The 19,744-nt window shown below is 47.5% G+C and overlaps 1 protein-coding gene across 20 annotated transcripts; it reads right to left on the bottom strand.

Moving 5' to 3' along the window:
• LOC110261321 (zinc finger protein 17-like) lies at positions 426–17,583 on the bottom strand. 20 transcript variants are annotated; one of them, XR_002345373.1, is made up of 6 exons: positions 17,283–17,582; positions 13,784–13,910; positions 11,210–12,665; positions 3,714–7,777; positions 2,797–3,157; positions 426–2,371 (listed from the first exon to the last, which is right to left on the bottom strand). XR_002345373.1 is itself a non-coding variant. In XM_021097323.1 (5 exons), the coding sequence occupies exon 4, from the start codon at positions 12,586–12,588 to the stop codon at positions 11,224–11,226; it is 1,365 nt and encodes a 454-aa protein (XP_020952982.1). In that variant the 5' UTR covers positions 12,589–12,665; positions 12,897–13,071; positions 13,784–13,910; positions 17,283–17,582; the 3' UTR covers positions 426–7,777; positions 11,210–11,223. The 20 variants fall into 20 exon arrangements, 8 of the variants coding, with proteins under 8 accessions (XP_020952982.1, XP_020952980.1, XP_020952988.1 ...); XR_002345380.1 differs by lacking the exon at positions 2,797–3,157 and having other exon boundaries at positions 3,714–3,840; positions 7,699–7,777; XR_002345371.1 differs by having other exon boundaries at positions 2,797–7,777.

Raw genomic sequence — 19,744 nt, 5'->3', positions numbered from 1 at the left:
CCCACCTTAATGTCTATACTCAGTAGCACCAGATTACTAAATTTGGACATTAGGGAACAAGGTTTTTTCCAGGTGGATCTAGAAAATATCTTCTTTTTTAAAGTGTTGGGGGTATTATGCAACATCCCATGTGAAAAAGAGAACAAGTGCTGCCCCAGAAAACACTGATGATTGTCAGGGTGACTCCTAGACCTACCAAAAATTGTAACATTGTCTAGGTCACAAGACTAGTCACACAAATCCATAGTCTTTCCCAGGAAGCCTTGGATAACCATACAAATTAGAGCAAAACTGGAGTGCAAACTGTTCTCTACCATGATGCTATTCTCAATGAGGTATACTGAGTTCAGAATGCCCACAAAACCTGTTCCTCTTCATCTTGATGGTTCAATTTGGTTCTCAAAACCATTGCAAAATACCCAGGATGAAATGTAGCTTAAATAATAACTTTATTATGGCAGAGAACAGAGCAAATTGAAGGAGACACTTTCCAAACAGTACCTTGGAGCTAGAAAAATCCAACCTGAGCATGACATGAGACATGCCACTAAACAAGGTAAACCTTTGTAAGCCACCAGGAGCACCCAGAGAAGATCCCCCTGGTCAAAGGCAGTTAGGTCCATGGGCTAGGCAGCCACAAGAGAATGACAAACACCCATCTGCTCAGGCTACACATGCTTCATTCCACAGGCTGTGAGAGCACAAGGTCTACCTAGCTTGGTCATCCTCAGGGGTGTTGCCCACTATGGGGATCTGAAACTTGGTGGAAGACACTCACAGTGACATAAGTCTGGCAACAGTCCTGGGCAGGTTATAAAGTATAGCATAGCTTCTTAAAAGCTTCCTATGACCCAGAAATCAGAAGCTATCTCCACACCAGGGATGTTCAGATATATGGAGTTCAATCTCAAATTGATGACAACTGCACAAACATACTTAGTATTATGTATTTATTATCATTATTTTCCTGCTTTTGCTCCACTAATAAGGTTTATAAAGGCTGTAAAGTTTCTGGTGCTCAATGAAAGCAAACCTTGGACAGAAGACTTTCCCACATTTGCTGCACTTATGAGGCCTTTCTATGGTGTGAACTTTTCATTATAAAGTAAGCTGGGTGCTCTGGTTAAAGGTTTCAACGCATTCAGTACATTCATATGCCCTTTCACCAGTGCCAATTCATTGATATCTAATGAGGGTGGAACATTGATTAAAGGATTTCCCACCTTCAATATACTCATAATGCCTTTCCCCAGTGTGGATTCACAAGTGTTTAATTAGATGAGTGTGGGAGGAAAAGAATTTCCCCTATTCACTGCATTTATAAGGTGTTGCTCCAGTGTGAACTCTACAGTGTTGATTAAGGGAGGACTTCTGGCAAAAGGATTTCAAGCATTCACTACATTCATAAGGTGTTGCTCCAGTGTCAATTCGCTGTTGGTTCATATGACTGAAGTTTTGCCTAAAGAACTTGGCACACTGACAACTTATAAGGCCTCTCTCCAGTGTGGATGCTCTGGTGCTGAACAAGCTTGCCTTTAGAGCTGGAGACATCCCCACACTGACTGCATTCATCATAAGGATGTTCTCCAGTGTGGCCTCCCCTGGGCTCAACAAGTTGGTATTTCTAATTAAAGGTTTTACCCACAGCAACTTAATTCATAAGGCCTTTCTCTAGTGTGGACACTCTGGTGCTGAGCAAGTAATATTTGCAGCTGAAGCCTTTCCCACACTCACAGCACTTATGGAACAAATCTCCAGAGCTGGTTTTCTGGCGTTGAACAAGTGAATCTTTATAGCAGAAGGCTTTTCCACATTCATTGCACTCATAAGGCCTATTTCCAGTGTGGACTCTTCAGTGCAGAAAAAGTTTGCCTTTAGAGCTGAAGATTTTCCCACACAAACTGCCTCACTCCAGTATGGACTCTCTGGTGTTCAGCAGGCCTGTATTTCAGCAGGCTTTCCCACATTCACTGCATTGGTATTGCCTTTGTCCACTGGGAAAGGCCTCCTCACACTCAGTGTCCTTTTGTGACAGGACCTGAAGCTGAAGGACACAGCTACCCAGGAAACCCTTCTCAGCCTCCTGGCATGTTACAGACAACTTGGAAGTATGGACTGTGTGACTCTTCATGAAGGCCTTACCCACATCACTTCCAAAGACTTTTTCTCCACTGTGCTTCACTCCTGCCCCCACATATTCTGGCAAAGGTTGTTCCTGCAACCTCAGCTAGATGCAAACCACTAAGTGCAGCCTACATCTCTCCCAGGGGCAGGCCATCTTCAAAATACTTTGAAGGATTCATCTGGGGCACTTCTACAGAAATATTCTGCTCAGAAGGTGTCTCATTGTACTCAGCTCCAAGCCAGCAACCTGAAAGTAGAGAAATACAAATGAACTCACGAGATTTTGGTAGAAGGGGACAGCCCCATCCCAGATATGTGTCTGACATACCCGGGAATAAATTCATGGGACTATTTTCAGGACAAAGAAGCTGGGGCAAGGAAGGATAAGGGCTGCCATGCAGATTCTGGGCCTCTACATATCGCAGAACAGGGAAGATTCAGGAGGCAAAAGACATAAGAATGGGGTGGAGGGCATGAAGGAGCCACAGCTGTAAAACTCATCCAGTCGAGGTTTTCACCAGGGCCTTGGCTGTTGGTGACACATGTGTGTTGTGTGAAGGTTTTGTCCATCCCAAGAAAATCCAACTGTCCCTGAGGAGCTGGTGTTCAAGGACTATCTTAAGAACGGATGCAGACCTTATGACACATTACGTTTTCACCAATATTACGTACCACAGCAGAGTGAGGATGGAGTAGACGTATGAGGAGTGGAAGACGAGGTGAGGGATAATCCTGGGCCGGAAGGCAGAGTAGAAATGAGAGAAGGAGCAAAGTGTCAAGAATGGGCAGGAAAGGCAGAAATGAGGTACACAGCCCCTGGCCATGGCACCCAAACAGTGCGGGGCACAGGACATGTTCCTGGTATGGTGTGAACCCAGCTGTGACATCACATCCTCCCCCAGATGTGAATCACCAGGGCCAGGCCCACTCTGAGGCCCTCTTGCTGTGCCTGGAGTCATGTCCACTCTGTCATGTACCCAGGGTTCTCCTCCCAGCTCCAGCTGGACAACATGGGACCTAGAAGATGCAAGTCCTAAGGGAAAGACAGGACAGGTGAGTGGTCAGTACTGGCCCAGGGGGGCAACCAATCCCAAACAATCTCGGGAAAGAAAAATAACACCACAAAACAAATCTCTGCGGGGGCGGGGGGGATGTCCTCACAGAGACAGCCAGGTGGACCCCACAGACAGGGACCCTATTGGGTCCCAACAACTCCCGACACAGTGAGGCCCCAGGAAACGTCAACTAGGAGGGGGCAGAACCTGGAGCCCAGAGGTCTACAGCATGGGGTCTACAGAGTCCCCTTAGCAGAGAGGGGCTGAGACTAATGGAACCCTCTGGACTAATTCTAACTCTCTGGGGGAAGAAAACCTTCACTGAATAAACTTCAGGGGCTGGTACTGGGGCTACTTGTGAAAGGAGGGAGCAGACACACTCACCCAGCCCTGGCACCCACAGCACATATGACAGGGAAGCAGTAACAGACATGTGCCCCTTGTCTAGCTGTGAAAAGTGTGGAGCTGTTCTTACAAAAGAAGGGAAAAGGCACAGACCTTTCCAGGGTGCCGGGAGAGGTATGAGCGCCTTACCCAATGATGCAACAAGTGCAAAGGTCTCCAGCATCACATCTCGGTACAGGAGTCTCTGGGCCTCATGAAGAAGCTTCCATTCCTCCTGGGAAAAGTACACAGCCACGTCCTCAAAGGTCACAGAGCCCTGTGATGACGGGGACAGAGGTGTCCATAAGCAGGCTCTCTCCCCAGGACCTCAGGAGTACCTATAACACCAGCCCACATTCACTCCGTGCTCATCATCCTCTCCAGCTCTCTCACTTAGAGGGCCAATACCTCTCTTTGCTTCCTTGAGCACGAGCTCCACCCCTCAGCAACAGGCAGGTGGAGAGACAGATGCCATCTAAACTGTGGGCCTGGGATCAGGGCCCTGGGTTCACAAGTCCTTCCCACATGCGTATTACTCATCAGACCTCCACGTACATCTGACCCCATCGCTACCACCTGGCCCACAAAACTGCCACATCCCCTGCCTCCTCACATACCCTTCTGCACATGGCATTCAGGAAGTACTTGGCCAATGCAACACAACCCCACTGTACCCCACGTCTCCACTGGCAGCTCCCCAGCCCTCTTCTGAAGGCTTCCCCACCAGGCCTTGTTCGAGACTCCAACTTCCGTCGCACCATGCGGATCTAACGACCTCTGGTCAGGTTCCACTTCTTCCCTGGACATGAGGTCTCTTCATCAGGTACAAAATCCACACCCACGGGACACATCTTGGGTAAAGTCACTTGACATTCTGACAGACACTCCCCAGGTTCCACCACAAAAGGCTGTTAAGTCTACAGGAGAAGAAGTAAGCACCAGCCTGACACTGTTGTCAGTTCACGTCCGTTTCTGCTTTACTTCGGCCTCAATGTCATGGCCACTCCCCCACGAAAACCTAGGCCACCTGCTGGACTTTTCATCACAATCTACCTTTCCATAGTAACTCCTTCTCCTGTAAGTCCTCCCCAGTACTTTAGATCTACATGTTCAGCTCTCCACTGGACTCCTATACTGTGGAGTCTCTGGAACATCTGAGACTCTGCATGACCAAAACCCAATTCCTAATACTCTCATTAGAACATGCTCCTACCACTGACTTTCCAATCTCAGCTGATGGCCCATCCACCCTTCCAGATGCAAAGGGAACAAAACTTTAGAGTCATTTGTGACCCCTCCATATTAGAACAGGTGGTTAGTCCCTCTTTCAAAATAAATCCAGAAGCCAAGTATTTCTCCTACTTCCACATCCACCACTCTGGTCCTGCCACAACCAACATTCACCTGGAAGACTGCAATTGCTTTTGGGATGGTCTCCTTTTTGTCTTCCACTCCCTCAGTCTGTTCTGCACTCTGCAGCCAGGGGTAGTCTTTTTTTTTTTTTTTTTGGTCTTTAGGGCTTCACCCGTGGCATATGGAGATTCCCAGGATAGGGGTTGAATCAGAGCTGTAGCCATTGGCCAACACCACAATCACAACACCACCAGATCCAAGCCACATCTGCGACCTACACCACAGCTCAGTGCAACGCTGGATCCTTAACCCACTGAGTGAAGCCAGGGATCAAACCTGCAACCTCATGGTTCCTAGTCGAATTCGTTTCTGCTGCGCCATAATGGGACCTCCCCCCACCCTACCCCCCTTTTTTTTAGGACCGAACCAGGCATAAGGAAGTTACCGGGCAGGCTAAGAGTTAAATCGCTGCAGGTGCCAGCCACAACAATGGCGGGATCTGGGCAGCGTCTGCGACATACACCACAGCTTAAAGGCAACGCTGGATCCTTAACCCACTGAGCAGGGGCCAAAGATCGAACCCACATCCTCATGGTTATTAGTGTGTTCATAATCCACTGAGGGAACTTCTGGTAAATATTAAAGGCCCGTGCTGGAATCATGGTCCCTGGTACATCCACGTAACCCAGGCGCGAACAAAAAACTAAAGAAAGGCAAGTCAATGTTTACTTGAAACATGAGGCAATACTTTACGTTTTGGGGGGTTGGGGATAATTGTTTTGGAAGGGTCGCAGAGGCGGCTTCTGGGGTCCTATTTACAGCTCATTTTTTGTGGCAGCCGCCGCCAAGAAGAAGTTGGGGGGCCAGGGACTGAACCTGCGCCACAGCAGCGACACTGCCAGATCCTTAACCCTCTGAGCCATCAGTCAACTCCTGAATCCCATTTCTTGACCTGAGCTGCGAATGAATATTAACTTTTGAGCTTCTTACTCAATTCCACATAGAAGTTCCGTGCATTTTTTTTCTGTGCGGGTGGTATTTAAAAATTCGGAAAACCAAGGTTTGGGAGGGACAAAAAAATATAAACACAGGACACACCTTATGAGAACACTGATAAGAATAAAAACACTGTTGAATGAATAGAATAGGGAGAGGGCCCGGAGGGCGCAGCACTTACTTGAGGCGGGTCCAACAGCTCGGCGGCCTCCAGCGGCGTCCGTGGGCGAAAGCTGGGCCGGCCTCCAGCGGCCACGCCGAGCCTCAGACAACCCTCCCCCGCAAAGAGCCGCGTACACAACGCCTGCCTACCTCCCATACCTCATGCTGGCCTGGCCTCTCGAAACTCTAGCGCGGGAACAATCCGAATTTAGAAGTGTTACCCGTGGTTGACGCCGGAAGGCCCGCCCAGAAGCCATTGTCTGACTCGGAAGTGCCGACGTGGCGTGGTGTCTTCTGGGTAATGGAGCTCACAGAGCTCTCGCCCGGGCCTGGGTCCCGGCCCTCCCACCTTAGGGAAAGGTCCCGCCCCGCCGCAAGCGTTGTTGGGAAGGAGTTTTGCGAGGCTCTCTGAACAGGGCTGGGGTTCACGCTTCTTAAAGGGGACGCTCCTGGATTTCTGTGAAATATAATTTGTGCAGATCACAGGAGCTAACCAGACAGAGTATTTCAGATGTTTCCCAAACCTAGAAAACCAAAAAGGCACGTAATACTAAATTGTGGGTCAGACACAAAGTGCATCTATCCATATCTGGGGTCTAATCAATAGTGCCTTAAGGTTCTTCCAATACAAGTAAGACAGAAGCTTTAGACTAAATTTATGACTTCACCGTGTTTGGTTTCAGACAGAGCCATGGTAGGCAAGACAGAAGAGGGATCTGGAGCTTCAAGAAGCAGGTGAACCATGTGCTTTGTTTCGGGTTCCCTCAGAATAAACATAGAGCCAATATTGTATCCCATTAGGGACCAACATATAGTTCTTACTCCACTTTTTCTTTTTCAGCTGCCCTTGTCGCATATGGAAGTTCCCAGTGCCTAGCTGCAGCAATGTAAGATCCTTATCCCATTGTGCCAGGACAGGGATGGAGCCGGCGCTGCCACATAAACATAGCTGAATTATTAACCCATGAGCCATAGCGGGAACTCCTCACTCTACATTTTGATAGTCAGTTCTTTCCTTTCTTTCTCTTTTTAGGGCCACATGCACGGCATATATGAGTTCCCATGCTGGGGGCCAAATGGGAGCTACAGCTGCTGGCCTACACCACGACCAGAGCAGCATGGGATCTGAGCCACATCTGCAACCTACACCACAGCTCCACTGCAATGCTGGATCCCTGACCCACTGAGCAAGGCCAGGGATCAAACCTGCATCCTCATGGATACTAGTTGGATTTGTTTCCGCTGCACCACAATGGGAATTCCCAGTCAGTTCTTTTTGTCTTTTTAGGGCCACACCCATGACATATGGAGGTTCCCAGGCTCTGGGTCAAATCCAAGCTATAGCTGCTGGCCTACACCACAGCCACAGCAACTCAGGATCTGAGCCACATCTGCAACCTACACCACAGCTCACAGCAATGCCAGACCCTTAACTCACGGAGCAAGGCCAGGAATCGAACCTACATCCTCATGGATACTAGTCAGAATCATTTCTGCTGAGCCATGACAGGAACTCGTCAGTTTTTTTCTAAAAGCTAACATCTACCCCTCTGAAAAGAAGAGTGATTTACCACATACCGCTTTCTACCTGGACAATGACTCCGTGGTCACAGGCATAGCTTACTTGGAAAGGGGGCATCTGAATCCTGAGATAGAGGACGGGATTACATGATCTCCTTGCCGGGGAGTCAATATAATTTCACCTGCAAATATAGAAGAGGTGAGTTTATCTCAGAAAAGAATTTGTGAAATGTTGAAATTGCTGAAATCAATCAGTATTTAGGTATTTAAACTTGGTGGCCAAAATAGGCCTCAGCCAGGTAGAGAAGGTTAGGATCTGAATGAAGTCTGAAGGGAACAGAAGTCTAAGAAATGAAGGAATCTAGTGACAAAGGAATCTTGGCTAGCCTGTGGTTATGGCCCTCTAAATTGTGATTTATTATTTATATCTTCTTTTTATTTTAGCTTTAGGGGAAATGTAAAGCAAGCAGATAGCTTTGCCAGAACACTAAAAACAGGGCATCTGTGGCCTCATATTTACTCCCTCCTAAATAGTTATTAAGTACCTACCCCATTCCAGACAACATTTTGGCTATATGAAATATATCAAGATCCAAAGAGTCAAAGACCCCTGCCCTCATGAGGCTGTCATTCCAGTCAAAGGAGATGGATAGTAAAAATTAATGACAACATAGTCAATTACATAATACTTTTATGTATCATGAGTGTTAACCAAAATTTCAGAAATGAAGGAGTTCCCGTCGTGGCTCAGTGGTTAACGAATCCAACTGGGAACCATGGGGTTTCGGGTTCGATCCCTGGCCTTGTTCAGTGGGTTGAGGATCCAGCGTTGCTGTGAGCTGTGATGTAGGTTGCAGACGCAGCTCGGTTCCTGCATTGCTGTGGCTCTGGTGTAGGCCGGCAGCTGCAGCTCTGATTCAAGGTCCACACCCAAACAAATCAAGGGGGTGAGAGTTTAGGTCTCACCAAAGGGTTCAAAAGGCTGGCAAATACTCCAGATAAAGCCAAAAAGCACAGAAATCTGTTATTCCTGCTTTTGAAAGAAATTTATATGTAATTAATATATAACATTTATTAGTTTCATATGTACATGATTCTGTATTTTTATTTATCGCAAATGATCACAGTAAGTCTATTTAACATTGTCACCATACAGTTACAGAATTTTTTTTTGTGTTGAAAACTGTCATGATTTACTCTCTTAGCAATTCTCAAATATGCAAGACAGTAAGTACTATTAAGTATAGTCATCAAACTGTACACTATAGCTCCGTGACTTATTTTTATAACTGGAAGTTTATACCCTTTTTCTGTGTGTGTGTGGCCACACCCACAGTGTACGGAAGTTTCCAGGCCAGGGGATAAATCTGAGTCACACCTGTGACCTATGCCACAACTGTCCTAACACTGGATCCTTAACCCACTGCACTGGGCCAGGGATCAAAATCACGCTGCCACAGAGTCAATGCAGGATCTTTAAACTGCTGTGCCACAGCAGGAACTCCTGTGCCTTTTGACTCTCCTCATCCTTTTTTTATTGGCTGTGCCTGCAGCTTGCACCATGGCACCAGGGATAGAACCCACACCACAGCAGCAACCCAAGCCACTGCAGTGACAATAACAGATCCTTAACCCACTATGCCACAGGAGAACTCCTTCACCTTATTTACTTATTTACTTATGTACTTATTTATTTATTTATTTTTGTCTTTTCTAGGGCTGCTCCCACAGCATATGGAGGTTCTCAGGCTAGGGGTCTAATCAGAGCTGTAGCTGCCGGCCTACACCAGAGCCACAGCAACTCGGGATCCGAGTCACATCTGTGACCTACACCACAGCTCACAGCAATGCCGGATCCTTAACCCACTGAGCAACGCCAGGGATCGAACCCACAATCTCCTAGTCGTCTTCATTAACCACTGAGCCACTAGGGGAACTCCTCCTTCACCTTTTTTAGTGGTGCCTTTTAAAACTTTAGGAAAAACGTTTTTTAATTGAAAAATAATGGATAATGTTATATTAGTTGTATGTGTACATGACTCATTTGACATTCATATATAAGCTGATACTACAGTGTCTAGTTATCCTCTGTCATATTTAAAGTTATTACATTATTAACTATATTTCCTATTCTGTATATTACATCCCCTTGACTTCCTTTATAACTGGAAATTTGTATCTCTCGATCCCCTTCAGCTATTTCAACCACTTCCCCACCCCCTTCTTTCTGGCAACCACCAGTTTGTTTTCTGTTTCTATGAATCTGCTTCTGCTTTGGGTTGGGGGTTGTTTGTTCATTTGTCTTGCTTTTTAGATTCCACATTTAAGTGAAATCATATGGTATTTGTCTTTATTTTATTTAGCATAATACCCTCTAAATCCAACCATGTTGTCACAAACGGCAAGATTTCATTCTAATATGGCTAATATTCCAGCCTAACCCTAACCATATTCCCATATGGCCATATTCCCAAAGAACATATACAAAGAATAGCTAACAAGCAAGTGAAAAAATGTTCAACATCATTAAATGCAAATCAAAACAATTAAACTTTACCTATATTCCTTAGGATAGTGTTATAAAAAAACAAAACAAGAAGAAAATAAAAAGTGTTGGTGAGATTACAGCGAAATTAGAATCTTCAAGCTATACCAGCGTAAAAAGGTACAGTTACTATGGAAAATAGCTCCTCAGATCCCGAAAAATTTTAGATACTGAATTATCACATGACCCAACAAGTCTACATCAGGGTATATATCTAAAAAGGACTGAACACAGGGCCTCAAAGAAATATCTGTGCAATCATGATTATGACAACATTATCTGCAAGAGCCAAACAGTGAAAGCAAGCCAAGAGTCTACTGATAAAGAGATACAGAAAAGGAGATATATACATAAAACAAAGTATTTTTTTCTTTTTCCTTTTTTTCTTTTCTGGCCACCTCATGGCATGTGGAGTTCCTGGGCCAGGGACCAGAACTGAGCTGTAGTTGCGACCTTCAAAACAGGTGCAGCAACACCAGACCCTTAACCCATTGTGCCAGGCCAGGGATAGAACCTGCACCCCAACACACCAGAGAACCTGTGTCCCAATGCCACCAATCCCATTGCACCACAGCAAGAAACAGAGTATTACTTAGTCAGAAAAGGAGATTCTGACACATGCTCAGTGAAATAAGCCAGACATAAAAGAAGAAAAACTTCATGATTCTTATACAAAGTACCCAAGAGTGGACAAATTCATAGACGGAAAATAGTATAGTGGTTGTCAGGAGATAAGGGACAGGGGATGAGTTGTTGCTTAATGGGTTTAGTTTCAGTTTTATGAGATGGAAAGGCTGTATCTGCACAAAATGTGAATTATTATTACTACTGAACTCACACTTAAATATAGTTAAGACTGTAAATTATGTTCTTATGTATTTTGCCATGATTAAAAAAAATTTAAGGAAGTTCCCCAAAGGCCTAGCAGTTAGAGATTGAGCACTGTCACTTCTGTGGCTTGGGTTCCATCTTTGGGCCAGGAATTTCCACATGCCATAGGTGCGGGGGGTGGGACACACACACACACACACACACACACATTTAAAAAAAAAAAGTTCCATAGCAGTACCTCCCAGTGCTAAATCAGACCAGACTTTTCTTTGCAGTCTTTCTCTGTCTGCAATACTCTTTAGCGTGAACTTCCTGGTGTCGAATGAGGTGGGAGTTTTGGCTAAAGCTTCGCCCACAGTTGATGCACTCATAAGGCTTTTCCCCAGTGTGAATTCTCCGATGTTTAATGAGGCTGGAGTTGTATCTAAAGACTTTCCCACATTCACTGCATTCATATGGTTTTTCACCAGTGTGGACTCTCTGATGAACCATGAGTGTGGAGCTGTCCATAAAGAATTTCCCACACTGGCTACATTCGTAAGTTTTTTCTCTGGTGTGCACATTTTGGTGCCGAATGAGGTGGGAGTTTTGACTGAAGAGTCTACCACATACATGACACTCATAAGGTCTTTCTCCTGTGTGATTTCTCCGATGCCTGATATGATTTGAATTGTGCCTAAAAAGTTTCCCACATTCTCTGCACTCATAAGGCCTTTCTCCAGTGTGTGCTTTCTGATGCCTCTCAAGTGTGAAGCTGTACCTAAAGAATTGTCCACATTTGTTGCATTCAAAACGCCTTCCTCTAGTGTGAACTCTCTGATGAATAAGGAGAGTGGAGCTGTCTACAAAAAATTTCCCACACACACTGCACTCATATGGCCTTTCTCCAGCGTGAACTCTCTGATGTCTTTTGAGTGTGAAGCTATACCTAAAGAATTTCCCACACTCACTGCATTTATACGGCTTTTCTCCAGTGTGAACTCTCTGATGAACCAGCAGTGTGGCGCTATCTTTAACACACTTCCCACACTGGTGGCACTTGTAAGGCACTGGTCTAGTGCGAACTCTCCGGTGCTCAATGAGGCCAGACGTTCGTGTAAAGAATCTTCCACATCCAACGTGCTCCAAAAGCTTCACTTCAGTGTGGATTTCCTGGTGCTGAACCAGACGGAACCTTGAAATGAAGAGCTCTCCACTTTCGCTTGGATGGTATCGCTTTTCTCCAGTGTGGTGTTTTTGGTGCTCAACAAGCACATATTTGTGGCTAAAGGTTTTCCCACATTGGCTACACCTATAATCGTTATGTCCATTTTCAAAGGTTTCCCTCCATTGAGAGGGAAGCGTCCCTCCATTGTGAGGGGCCGAGTGCTGGAGAAGGCCTGGACTGGCTGGAAGGTCCTGCCCTCCCTCCCTGCCCATCACGGTCCTCTCTGCCATGGCTACACCTCGGTTCTTCACAAAGGAAGCCCTCCCCTCATCCCACCTGGAGAACTTCTTCCTACTCTGCGCCTTGCAACGTGGGGAAAGACTTGCCGCACACACGTACACCTCATGCTCAGGCTGTGTCCCATCATGCTCAGCCAGGCGCAGAATGTCTTTCAAGAGTGGGCTATGCATCTTTGGAGTCTTGACCTGGGACACTCTAACAGAATCCCCTTGCTCTGCCTCCTCAGCCTGGGCTCTGTGCCAACAACCTGGAAGGAGAGAGATGCTGATAAAGGCAGCTCCATCAGAAATGTGTGTCAGACACAGGCAGCAGTAAGTCCGTGAGGTGGCTGACAGGTGTGGGATGAGGGCCAGTGTGAGGAAGGCCTGCTGTGCAGAGCTGAGCCTGGGAAGCTCATGTGATGGCAGAGCCCAGAAGACAGGTAAAGACACAAGGAAGGGGTACAATGCAGGGAGGAAGGGCAGGGTCTAAGACTTACTCCTCTGCAGATGGCTTTCAACAAGGCCTGGCTGCTGGTGACTGGCGAACAGTGAGTAGAAGGCTGTGTCCAGACTCAGAATGTCTGGATGCAAGACAGCAGCCAGGATCCAAGGAGTGTTTAAGGACACAGGCAGATGTCACAACACTTTACGTGTAGTCAGATGTTGAGAGCACTGCAAAGGGAGCAGTGGAAGGGAATGGGTAAGAACCAGGGCTAGAAGTTCAGATTCGAAATATCAATGGGAAAGAAAAGAAAGAAATGAGGTGTGGACTCTCTGGCACCACACAATGGTGGACACAGGACAGATGCACAGCGTGATGGGAACCCAGCTCTGACTTCTCACAAATTCCTGACTCCTGTGCACCAGGATCATGGGCTTTCTGAGCCTCTCTTGATGTTGTGAGAGTAACGTCCACCCTGTCAGAGACCCAGGGCCCCTCTATTGTTCACAGTGAGCAACCAGCTGGGCCTGAGGAAGCCAGTCTGGGGAAGGGGATGGGACCCACCCCATGAAACCTCACATTTTAAGCTAGAAGGACATCATAGGAGGATTCACAAGTAGCAACCAGGTCAGTGGCATAGGCACTAAGGTTCTATGCCCCTGGACAGTCACCCAAGGTGCAGGCAAGGCTGGTGGGATCCTGTAGATAAACTTCCAGATTTCTGCTACCTGAGCCCTTTCTTACAGCATCTCAGAGCATCAGGCTGCTGGCAGAGAAGGGAGAGAGCACGGAGCCCAGCCCTGGCACCAATGACACACATGCTGGGAAACCACAAAGGAATCAGAAAGCATGATCTCACAGTGGGAAGGTCAGAGGTGGCCCTGGGAAGTGAGGGAGAACAGAGCCCAGCCCGGGATTGTGGGCTGGGTGTGAGGGCCTTACCTACAGAGGACAACAGCGCAATGTTCTGCAGCATCACACGCCAGTACAGGAGCCTCTGCGCCTCATCCAGGAGGCACCACTCGTCCTGGGAGAAATGTATGGCCACATCCTCAAAGACCACACGGCCCTGTAAAAATGTGCGTAGCTCAGTGCTTGTGCTGTATTTCCTTCAATTCTGTATTTGTCTATTTTCCATCCATCAATTCCAGAGCCAAAGTTACAGCCAGATGTGTTTATATCTCCCCTGCCATTTAGAGCCCATGGTCTGAACCACCTCCTGATCTGTCATACACCAAGTCACTATTTCCTCTGCCCTAAATCAGCCCAAAGCCACATACCAGATAGGCAGGGGCAGCTCCTCAGCTGGGAAACACACCAGAATTACTCAGACTGGTCAATCCCAAACTCTCCCCCTTATTCTGCACATTTGTTCTGGGAAAACCCGAAAATGTATCTGACCTAGGTCTCCCCTTGCTTCTGTCTCCTGATCAAATCTGGTGTCTCCTAACATGGCCCTGTGTGACACACTATTCACTGTACACCAGAGAAATATAAATAATAAAAATCTCTTTTGGCATTCCTGTCGTGCAGCAGAAAGGAACCGGATTAGTATCCAAGAGGACACATGTTCAATCCCTGGCCTCGAGCAGTGGGTCAAGGATCCTGTGTTGTCATGAACTGACACAGCTTAGATCCCACGATGTTGTGGCTGTGGTGTAGATCACAGCTGCAGCTTCGATTCCACCCCTAGTCTGGGAACTTCCATATGACGAGAGTGCAGCCCTAAAACAAAACAAAACAAAACAAAAAAACAAGACTCTTACAAAAATATTGGCCTCTCCATGTTATCACTTACTCATTTTTATCTATAAATCAAAATCAGCTGGATACAATGGTTACTACACTTCTCTCTTCAAGATCTTTAGCACTTTTCCCCACACATCCAGGCCTCCTACCTCCAGCTTCCTGACCAGGAAGAGTTACCAGGTCCTGGTGGCACTAGTGCCTGCTTTCTCACTGTCACTCATCACTGGGTCTGGCACCCAGTGCTTGCAGAGGTAGAAGAGGGGGCAGAAAAGCATCACCCAGGGTCTGGCCTGAGATGTGGGCACCACAGAGGCACCTGCAAGCTTTCAAACATTCTGGATCCTGTGCCCAGCACCCATGTCACATTGTAACCCGTCCATTGTCAGAAATGGGACTGACCCATGTAAGCCAGGACTGAGTTCAGAACCAGGAGTTTTTTGTGGACCCACAGCATCTTCAGACTCAAGAAGGAGCACAGGGAGTTCCTGTCCTGGCACAGTAGAAACGAATCTGACTAGGAACCATGAGGTTATGGGTTCAATCCCTGGCCCCACTCAGTGGGTTAAGGATCTGGCATTGCCTTGAGCTGTCATGTAGGTCACAGATGCGGCTCAGATCTGGCATTTCTGTGGCTGCATTGTAGGCCAGAAGCTGTAGCTCCAATTGGACCCCTAGCCTGAGAATCTCCATATGCCGTTGGTGAAGCCCAAAAAAGCAAAAAAAAAAAAAAAAAAAAAAGAGGAGCACAGATGAGGAGTTTCAGAACATTACCATTGCACTGACTGGGGCGCCTAAACATCAGGGTGACAATAGGTGGCTGAGAACCTGGGGCACACCGTACTCATCTGCCACGCCAGATTCTGAACCCACGGCGCCACAACAGGAACTCCTGTCGATTCTACTTTTATGATCTATCCCAACTCTTGTCACATCTCTCCTACACTGTCACTGCTCTGGTCCAGGCCCTACCACAATTCTCCTGGAGTTGGTTTTCATGTTCTCACCAGTCTTCTCGCCTTCATACCCCATCCATTTCTTCTCAAACAACTTTAAACTTCAAATCTGTATATGCCCCTAAATTAGGTTCCTGGACCCAATTCCAAAACGGTGGGAGACAGGGTTGCTGCTCCCCACATAACAGAAAGCAATCCTCAGGCACCAACAGGGTGCTCAAGCATTTACTCAACTCGGACACTATCTACCAAGAAACAGCATCAGATTCCACAGGTTAAACGTTCAGTCCCACAAAACTGCCCTCCCTTCAGCACTTTAGATCTCAGTCAAAAGCCCAAGCATTCTCAAGACTCTCAACTTGGGTTCGAATCAACTGTAAGAGTGGATCACAGAACTAAAAAGAACATTTTACTTACTAGATTACTGGTTTATTAAAAAGGGACGTGGAGTTCCCATCGTGGCGCAGTGGTTAACGAATCCGACAAGGAACCATGAGGTTTCGGGTTCGGTCCCTGCCCTTGCTCAGTGGGTTAACAATCCGGCGTTGCCGTGAGCTGTGGTGTAGGTTGCAGACGCGGCTCGGATCCCGCGTTGCTGTGGCTCTGGCGTAGGCCGGTGGCTACAGCTCCGATTCAACCCCTGGCCTGGGAACCTCCATATGCCGGGGGAGCGGCCCAAGAAATAGCAACAACAACAACAAAAGACAAAAGACAAAAAAAAAAGGGACGTAACTCAAGAACAGCCAGATGGAAGAGCAGGAGCTTCCACGCTCTCTCACTGCATCACCCTCCCAGCGCCTCGAACCCAGAAGCTCTCTGAACCCTGTCCCTTGGGTTCATTATATAAGCATATATATGTGGCTTCATTATATAAGCATAAAATTGATTCAATCATTGCCTAGTGAAGCCAGAGACAACCTCTAGCCCCTCGCGTCTCCCTGAAGAGGAAGACATGACACTCGAACTGCAAACCCTCTAGTCCTGAGGTGGCCGTCCAGGTAACTCACCCCCAGCCTTAAGTACCTTGTTTTTGTTTGCTTTTTTAGGGTGGCACTCGGTCTAAGGGTGGAATCAGAGCAGCAGCTGCTGGACTACACTGCAGCCACAGTAACACAAGACACTTAATCCATTGAGTAAGGCCAGGAATTGAACCCTCATCCTCATGGATACCTGGGTTGGTAACCCGGTGAGCCACAATGGGAACTCCAGTCCTTAGGTGTTTTCAAAAGTCACATCATTTACATGACAAATATCACGGTCACTCCCTACCCTTAGGAAAGTCCAAGGGTTTTAGGAGCTGTGAGACTGAAACTGTGAACCAAAAACATATTCACATGAAAAATACATTTTGGCCACCTGAATGAACAAACATATTCCTTGTAAATCACAACATCGCAGCCTCTCTTACCCACTGCATTTATAACCTTGCATAGATTCCATCGGCTCAGGATGACGTTTCAGGGGAGACACCTTCTCCCCTCTGTTCCCAACACAAAACACCCCGGGTTGCCCCAATGCTGACGACTCCGTAGCACCTGCAGCCGTTCAAAGGCGGCCGCCAGCAAACTCTCGCCCGCACTCCCGCCCACTGGATGAAAGGGCGACCGCTCCCAGGGCCGCCCTCTGCTCTGGACTCTGGGACTGAGCCGCAGGGAACTGACAGGGCTCCCCTCCGTCCGCATTTGGTCCTCGGAGGCGAGAGTCACACCGGGTGGGGGCCCGGGAGACGCAGCACCCACCTGAGCCGGGTTCATCGGCGCGGCCTCGGCCACCGGCCGTGGGAAGAGCGGCGCCGGGAGAGGCGGCGAGCAGGGCGGGAACGAAGGCACCGCCGTCAACTGCGGGCTCAGGGGGCCTCGCATCCGCTTCTAGACAGCGGGCACCACGCCTCTCCTCCTGCTTTTCCGCTCCGTTACCTCGGTGCCCACCTAGGGGACACCGGCGTGTAGAACGGGATAACTGCCGGAGAGTAACGGAAAGGCTGCACCGAGCGCCAGAAGTCCCACCCCCGCGCGATGCGCGCGCACGCGCGCGCCCCTCCCCCAGCCCTTCGTTGGCTTAGTCACCTTCGTCCCGGGAGTGAAACGTGGAGACTTCTGGGTATAGCAGTTTCCGCTGCTGTCGCTCTTACCTATCAACTGTCTCGGTGGAATTACCACCTAGTAGCTCCGTCTGGTGGGCGGGAAACAGAGTCCCCACCTTTCAAAGACTTGCTCTTAAAGGGGACGCACCCAGACTTAGAGAGCAGTCTTGCAACAGCCCAGAAAAATTAGGGACCTCTAATTTCAGACTCTATGAAGTGCATTAGATTCCTAAATCTACAAAAGGGAAATACCTTATCACAGTAACGCTCTCTGTTCACTCATAACTGCAAGCTTGCTTTTTAGGGCCGAACCTGCTGCATATGGAGGTTCCCAGGCTAGGGGTTGAACTGCAGCAACAGCTGCCGGCCTAGACCATAGCTGCACAAGATCCAAGCTGCGTCTTCGACCTACACCACAGCTCACAGCAACCCTGGATCCTTAGCCCACCGATTAAGGCCAGGAATCGAACCTGCGTCCTCATGGATGCTAGTCAGATTCATTAACCGCTGAGTCACAACAGGAATTCGAACTATCAGCTATCTTGTTGCTTATCAAAAACATGCAGACTGAAGTTCTGGGGGATGTTTTATGACCTACAATATTAGAAGAAAAGACCGCAGAAGGGGGATGACGGAGAGTGGTGAGGGATGTCTTTCTCACCTGAATCATCACTGATTGTATTCCAACCAATCAACACTTTTTCTTTTTCTTTTCCTTTTTTTTTAAACTGTTTTTATTTGTTTGTTTTGTCTTTTCTAAGGCTGCACCCATGGCATATGGAAGTTCCCAGGCTAGGGGTCTAATCAGAGCTGTAGCTGCCGGCCTATGCCACAGCCACAGCAACGTGAGATCGGAGCCGAGTCTGCAACCTACACCACAGCTCACAGCAACACCGGATTCTTAACCCACTGAGCAAGGCCAGGGATCGAACCCGAAACGTCATGGTACCCAGTAGGATTCGTTAACCACTGAGCCACAACAGGAACTCCCAACACTTTTTCTTTTTAGGCAGCACTTTTATTGAGATTATATTTATTACCCTGTATCTGCGATTTCTTTCAAAATCTGCAAGTTCTCTAACGAGAGCAAATTTATCACATGCCATTTCCTGCCATAAATGTTGGAGGCATGAATATGCGACGTGACACAGAATGGAAAGAAAAGACGGGCGCCATAGAGTGGCTGTAGAAGTCAGTCTATACTCTCCAAAGTCTTGTGACTCTCTCGTGACCCTTGAGGCAAAACGAATGAGAACATCATCAAAGAATGGCATCTTGAAAACAAGACTGCTGAAGCACTGACGCTGCTGAGGGAAAACCATCAACTCTGACATTCTCAGGACTGGGGCCTTGGGGGATTTGTGGGAGAGGCCATAGATGGCTTGAAGCAGACAACAAATTACAGCCTGGGAGGGCTCAAACATTTATGATTACTTTATGTGCTTAGGAATGACTGTCCTAGCATATATTGCTTCCAATCTGTCTGAAGTAAAATACCCATGTATCCCCTGCACATACAAGGAAGTAGAAAATCGTAAATAAAAACCATGAGTTGGCTTAGAGGGTTGCTATTGCCTCTTGAAGGCGGTAGCCCCCTGATCCCCACTCTATTTCTTTGTCTCTTTCTTCTTATTTTTGTGGCACCGCTGACTTTGGGACCTGGGTTGACAAGCAGGCCTTGTCACATGAAAACCTCTTACCTTCTAACTTTCCAAGGCTCTGTGCCAAGAGAGCACAAAAGGAGACAAAAGTTCGGGTTCCAGTTTCTCATCTTTTTTTTTTTTTCTTTTAAGGCCACAACTGCAGCATCTGCTATATGCTGCAGTTTGCAGCAATGCCAGATCCTTAACACACAGAGTGAGGCCAGGGATAGAACCTGCACTAGTCAGGTTCTTAACCCACTGAGCCACAATGGGAACTCATCTAGGATCTCATCTTGATGGGACTAATATATTATTAACCTGAAACTGCAGCAACAGTAAATGCACAGAGAGTTGAAATTATCTCTAAAAATACTTATGAGGAGTTCCCATCGTGGCGCAGTGGTTAACGAATCTGACTAGGAACCATGAGGTTGCAGGTTCGATCCCTGCCTTTGCTCAGTGGGTCAAGGTTCTG

Source organism: Sus scrofa, chromosome 6 (genome assembly GCF_000003025.6).
Source record: "Sus scrofa isolate TJ Tabasco breed Duroc chromosome 6, Sscrofa11.1, whole genome shotgun sequence".
NCBI lineage: Eukaryota > Metazoa > Chordata > Mammalia > Artiodactyla > Suidae > Sus > Sus scrofa.
The sequence above is the reverse complement of the archived record's forward strand: the minus strand, read 5'-3'. Positions and strand labels throughout refer to the sequence as shown.